Consider the following 7,041-nt stretch of genomic DNA (forward strand, 5'->3'; position numbering starts at 1 on the left):
AAAAATCAATCTACAGATGATAAAGCATTTCTTTGTTGGTTAGACTCCCTTTTTGGGAGTTGAACACTGTGCGGGACAAATTTCTTCTCATGGGTAGATATATTTTTCCCATGGGAAAATTAGTTTTTTCTTTTATTTGTTTCAGAATTTGTAAAAGTGCTATGAAATATCGAAATGGACTGACAATCACTAGTAACCAATGACTGGAACAATTTAACAGGCATTATAATAAATTAAAAGTATTTCTATCATACTTTTACACTCAATAGTCTTCTTTTTCTTTTTTCTTTTTTTTTTTTATCGTTGAATGATTGATAGAAATTCTACCGTCCAGCGGCTGATTTTACAATTTGAATCTTTCACCTTTGTTTTCGGTCAATATCATCGTGCATTTCATGTAATAGTGTTCGCTGAACTGTCAAGTATCAGAAACATGTCTTTAGAATTTCAGAATTTAATTTAAGAATTAGAAAATTATAATTCTGTTTTAATCTATATACATGGGGAATGACGAATCGTGTTTTAAATTGTTTTCTAATTATAACCTTATAATTTCGTGAATTTACATCATAATCATTATGAACTTATTCTTTTTCGTCTACGTAGCTCGATATACGTGTTTTTCGCCACTAGAAAGATGTGCACTTACATTTTTGGTTCAAATTTCCTAATCATGCTTATGCAATGTTGTAACTCGTCTACACAAAAATCTTTTATTTCAATTCATTTTTGGCAAACACCTTTGGAAGTCTTTTCTAGATCTTTTATAACCTCTCGGGTAATTATCAAAGAAAATCCAGATTTTTGCATTTACAAGGACGCGTACGGATGATCTTTGTGATATATTCACTTGTACTTTACCCGTAGGCGGTCTTCGTGTACTGTAATTTATGGTTTAAAGGAATACGAATACTTTATTTCTCATAAAACTTCAATTGCTAGTTATCAAGAACATACATAAACATAACTATTAGGTAAAATTATCACATGCATGTGTAAACGATACAATTAAATAAACTTGGAGGACTGACTTTCACATTTATAACTCTTACATAGTTTTTCTAATATTACAATATTTGATGAGTTTAACTGTTGAACAGCTTTAAAGATATAAGGGTTTGACTAACAGTAGTTCCTTAAACATTTCCTTCTTTTTCTATATTTTAAATGTTTTACAATTCATTATGTAATGGTACTCGTCATCAATGTTGTTTGTGTCACAGAGACGGCATATTCTGTCTTCTCTGTGTAAATCCTGACACCTTCTAGACTCAATCGGCAACTACCACATCTATATCTGCGTAATGTATTATTTTAGAAAGGTAAAAAGGAAAAGTAGTTTTCAAATTGATAATTCTTTTTGAAAATACGACAACATTATGTTTTATGCGATTCTGCAATAAAAGCAAAGAATTCTTCTTGAAACTGGTCTTTGGGTTTTTGTTTAAGACATTTTGACACCCATTTATCACAAACTGTGCACAAGGACGGATAACTAATATACGTCCTTGCTGTGCATTATAATTCAAAATAGTTGTAATTTGCAATTGTTTTAAATTTGTATTTTTCCTCACTAGATAGGTGAAAGTATGTATAAAATTTAATGTAAATTGCGAAAATGCATTACGAGCATTAATCTATACTTTAAAATTAGAATTTAGAGTCTCAACTTTTTTCAAAATCTTTGTTATATTACCCATGTATTATTTAAGTTTATGTCAAAGGCGTTTGATTGGATAATAGTTAAAGGTAGGCGTAGTTTTTGGTAACTTTCCTCCAATCAACTGGCCTATTCGACAAACCTGTGTGCGCTGATGCGTGTAAACTAGGTATTGTACCGGTACGTGTCTTACATCAGAATCTATCGTGCGTGACCAATGTTTATTGTATAATTTCTTGTCATGTGGTTAAATTATCTGAAAAAGTTCCAAAGGTTACAACTTTTTGAAAGATTTTTTTCGGCAGAAACCAACAGCAATATTTGACGAAGACGAAGACGAAATAAAGGATTAAATTTTAACGTCCAGTGACATATATTACAATGATGTCGAAACAGAACTTGAAATTGACAATAGGTTTTCATAGAACCGCCGCTTTTCCAAAGAATTCACGCTTAGTTGCTATTTCACAACTTCGGGTTCGCATTATAGTTATACATGTACAAATAACTAACAATAAACAAATTCTGATGATTTCTGCAACTGTTCTAGGACCTTTTAGTTGTAATATAAATCTGTGATTTTTCTATATTCGTACTTTCGACGAAGCAAAGCAAGTTCGATCTAGATCTGGACATTTATGCATTAAACATTTACAATATTCAATTGTTGTACAAATTTTTTGTAGTAGAGTGGGGTGATCATTTTCGCCATATCTTTCCATGTTTTCTTCAGTTTATGTTTAGGTCTTTATGTTTTTGAAGTATACAGATATTTCTGTATGAAGATAACTTCAAATGCAAAATATTCTTAGCTTGAAAACGTGTTTGTTTTGAGTAAAATCATCTGAAAAGTTGGATTAAAGGGTGTATGAAATTTCCTATTTTTTTGTCAACGGGGGACATATATTCGCCGTTTTTACATATCTATTTAAAACCAAATAACTGCAGCTTTAAACAATATTTATCAAATAAATTTCATTATAGACGAATAGCAGACATTTGAAAGGTGTAAAAAACTGAAATTTAGGGCAATCAGTCAAAGAATTACTAAGGAATGCTTCTTTGAAATCGTTTTTTCATTTAGGAAATTGGCTGAAAATCGTTGTCCATTTTCCGGTCCTTTGTCGTAAGTGCCGAAATTTAGTCTCATTTTCAAAAATAATCATATTTGTTATGAAAATATAATTTAACGGCATATTTCTTCCATTTCAACCATCCTTTGAAGTTTTTACACCTCAAAATCATAAAACGGCGAAATTGTGTCCACGGCGAATATGAGCGCCCCACTCTACATGTAGAAAATCCGTCTTTTCGGATAAAATCTTAATTTACGTACCATTGTAAAATTGAGAATGGAAATGGGGAATGTGTCAAAGAGACAACAACCCGACCAAAGAAAAAAAACAACACTGAGCAGAAGGTCACCAACAGGTCTTCAATGTAGCGAGAAATTCCCGCACCCGGAGGCGTCCTTCAGCTGGCCCCTTAACAAATATATACTATATATATATATATAAGTACGTCTGAGTCAGTTATGAATATAATTATTTTCTGTGACTGTATCTTGATTACATTAATTTGTAGGATCCTTTACTATAGATAATTTAGCTGATCTGTAAACAATAACATCTTCATGCCTTATATATCATGTACTGTAGTACGCCGCTAGATTAAAACTGACGTGGAAAGGTAACACATGCCCACCGAAAGCTCTTTTTTGCGTCTAGCGGGACGGCTGCAGTGTGGGCGATTTGGTGTCACGATATCACAGTAGCATGGGTTCGAATCCCGGCGAGGGAAGAACCAAAAATTTGCGAAAGCAAATTTACAGATCTAACATTGTTGGGTTGGGTTGATGTTTAGCTATATAGACGAGTTCTATATATGTATATATAAGAAAATTATTAAAAGATAAAAAACGGTTTCAATGCATCACTTTTTTACTAGTACTTTCACTGCTTCCGCAGATCTTCAGGTAATGTGACTTGTATATAAATAAAACAATTGATCGACGTTAACATATATGCATATATATATATATATATATATAACAAGTCAAAAAGGGTACAACATCACCATTAAATAACTATAAAATATACAAATATAAGATATTTCGGATAACAGATATCCTTCTTCGGTAATTGCACAATGACAAATGAATCATGTCAATTCAAATTGAGACTCTATCAAAATCTTGATTTATACAATTTAAGCGAACGCTGGAACAATTTTAAAATTTCCAAACACACCGCAAAGACTACAGAAATATGCCAAAAATAAAAATACTTATTAACGATGTGAAATGGCACAACTCTAGATTTACAAAGGTTGTGACAGTTGAGATGTTATAACTGCATTGAGGGCAGTCCTCAAACAAAAAAAATCAAAAATGTCCTAACCGATCCAGGATGGTATAAATTAGACAACGGTAGGGCAATTACAACAGAAACTACATATTTAAGCCTCCCAAACGAATATCAGTCTAATAATGATTGAAAAAATAAGTTTTGTATAATGAGGTAAAATAATTGAACGTGGCAACGTACTTATACATCATCCCGAATCAATGAAAACCTGTAATTTAAACTGTTATTTTAAAAATAATTTCGAACTGTAAAGCCAGTACTAAATCCGGCGTTGTTTGAAACAGAGTCACAGGAAAATGAGGGACTCGTTCTATGTTTTTTCATTTATACCCTCTGGGGAGACTGTCCCTAACTTTCTTATCCAAAATCTTTCCCGAGCGACTCTGTCGACCTTCGACCAACCCTCGTTGTGGTCTATGATCGTGATGGTAAGGTTTTTGAGATCAGCTTGTGTGTGTCCAGGTGATCTCAAATGACGACTTACGGGTAGGTCGGGCTTGCAAGTGTAGTCACTTCGATGACCATTCATGCGTTTGTTAAATGGCTGCTCTGTCTCGCCAACATACTGCATGCCACAACGACATTGAAGGAGGTATACAACATTCTGGGTTTTGCAAGTTACATTGCAATATATAGTGTACACAGACCCAGTCGAGTGGCAAGTGAATGTTTGAGTATTCAGTATTTGTTGACAAGTCAGGCAACGTCTGTTACCACATGACCTGCACCATCCTGCAATTGAACAGCTTTTATTTGAGGAGACGTCAGCTCTAACAAATAAGTCTTTCAGACTTGCTGGTCTCCGAAAAGCTAAGACAGGAGGATTGGGAAAGATCTTGGATAATTTAGGGTGTTTGGCAATAGTTTGCCAATTGGCACGGATCAAACGTGAAAGGTTATTAAAGGCTGGATTGTATGTAAGAACAAACGGGACTATTTTGCTGCGCCTCTTCCGTTTGTACTGTAAGAGGTCATTGCGGCTGTTATTGTTAGCGCGCGCAAACCCCTTATCTATGTCCAATTTCTTATAACCTCGTTTTGTCAAAAATCCGCGAAGTTCCTGTAACCGTTTCGTGACAGCCTCCTCAGAGGAGCAAATCCGCTTGACTCTGAGAGCTTGACTGTACGGGATACTTTTTGTACAGTGTTTGGGGTGACAGCTTTGGGGAGAAAGGTATTGATGTTTATCTGTGGGTTTACAGTAAAGGTCTGTTGATATGACACCGTCCTTTATAGATGTGGTTGTGTCTAAGAAAGATATCTTAGAGTCGGAAATTTCATACGTAAATTTAATTGAATGGTGGGCGTTGTTTGCATGTCTGATGAAATCATCCAGTTTTTGTTGAGATTCAATCCATTTCATGTCAACATCATCAATGAAACGGAACCAAGACAAAGGTTTGGATAAAGATGTTGCAATAATTTGTTTTTCTAATTTGCCCATGAAAATATTGGCGTAAGACGGTGCCATTTTCGTCCCCATCGCTGTCCCGTTAATTTGAAGGTAATGCTCACCATTAAAGGTGAAATTGTTGCATTTCAGGACCAGAGTAAGCAGCTGGACTAAACATTCAGTAGGTGGTTCTAAAATGTTGCGCGAGTCCCATATTTCCCTACAAGATTGTATGCCGTCATCATGAGGTATGTTGGTATATAATGAGGTGACATCTAAAGTGACAAGGAGGGTTTCCGGAGGAAGAGGGTTCATGGATTCCATTTTACGAAGATAATCTGTAGTGTCTTGAATGTGGGAAGGAAGATTTTCTACATGAGATCTTAAATGAAAATCGACGAATTCCGAGATTTTCTCAGTCGGATGGCCGTTTGCGGATACAATGGCTCTACCAGGGTTGTTAACCTTGTGTATTTTGGGAAGAAGATACAATCGACCAGGCTTGGCATTCTCTGGCTTTAAATAACCAATTGTATCCTCATCTATGTGACCGTCATTGTACATGGTTTGTACCGCAGTGATAATTTTGGAGCTAAACTCGGAAGTAGGGTCATAGTCTAGCTTTTTATAAAATCTCTCATCAGAGAGCTGACGCACTGCTTCCGCGATGTAGTTAGCTTTGTCCATTATCACAACGGCACTGCCCTTGTCTGCTGGTTTTATCACAATATCATCTCGGTTTCTTAGCGATTGTATGGCTTTTTTCTCGTCAGGAGAGGTGTTGTAAAATGACGAGTATTTGTTGCTAGCTAGATGAACAACATCCGATTTGATTTTGTCGATAACATCTTCCAGTGTAGCAGATTTACTAGGTTTTGGAATCCATGAACTCTTCTTTTTAAAATGCGGAATTATGATTTCTTCCTCCGAGTCGGACGTGTCTGTGTCTTTCTCATTATCCACCTCTTTATCCTTGTTACCAAAATATTCTTTGATTCTGAGGGTTCTAGCAAAGTTATCAAGGTCATCTCCCAGTTTCATATCATCTATTTTATTGGGAGTAGGGCAAAAATTTAAACCCTTGGACAAGACTTTAGTTTCGTCCTCAGATAAAGAGACTGAGGATAAATTGACAACCGTGTTGTTGGGATCCATCGGAACTCGAATTTTTCTTTTAAATCTACGATTTCTAGGCTTTTTCTTAGATTTTGTAGAGGGTCTAATTGAAGGGTGGTTAATTTGCACACCATCACGTTTAAATTTGTTGATCTGTTTGACGTGGAGCTAATGTGATTCAATATGGTTGATATCACCAAGACGTACTTGAATTTCGTCAAGTTCAGGATCAGACAAATGTTCACGGGATCGGCAGTGCAAATTATCACGTAGTTTATAAAAATAATTAACTTGATGAATTGCTTCTTGGCGTAAGAGATCCATCAGACGAAAAGAACTGTTGTATAAAATGTTGTTCCATCTGTGAAAAAATCTGTTCGACTTTTCTCCGGTTGTAAGTGGGGAGGCCTTTAAAATAAGTCCTTTCGGAATAATTCCTTGATTAATGTAGGTTTCTAAATTTGAAATGTGATGTTCTGTTTTGATAATTTTGATAGTAGAAGATC

General features: G+C 35.1%; 1 protein-coding gene across 1 annotated transcript; it reads right to left on the reverse strand.

Moving 5' to 3' along the window:
* Nucleotides 1–359: 359 nt before the first annotated feature.
* On the reverse strand, nt 360–6,574 carry LOC139492946 (uncharacterized). The gene is made up of 2 exons (XM_071281094.1): nt 5,227–6,574; nt 360–415 (listed from the first exon to the last, which is right to left on the reverse strand). The coding sequence occupies exons 1-2, from the start codon at nt 6,572–6,574 to the stop codon at nt 360–362; spliced, it is 1,404 nt and encodes a 467-aa protein (XP_071137195.1).
* Nucleotides 6,575–7,041: the final 467 nt, after the last annotated feature.

Source organism: Mytilus edulis, chromosome 10, assembly GCF_963676685.1.
Source record: "Mytilus edulis chromosome 10, xbMytEdul2.2, whole genome shotgun sequence".
In the NCBI taxonomy this organism is placed as follows: Eukaryota; Metazoa; Mollusca; class Bivalvia; order Mytilida; family Mytilidae; genus Mytilus; species Mytilus edulis.

Bases quoted from the DNA above. Each gene is read 5' to 3' on its own strand.
- LOC139492946 (XM_071281094.1), bottom strand. From the start codon at position 6,574: ATGGATCCCAACAACACGGTTGTCAATTTATCCTCAGTCTCTTTATCT. The intron at 416-5,226 runs GTAAACCCACAG...GATACTTGACAG, and splicing joins CATATCAACAGACCTTTACT to TTCAGCGAACACTATTACAT.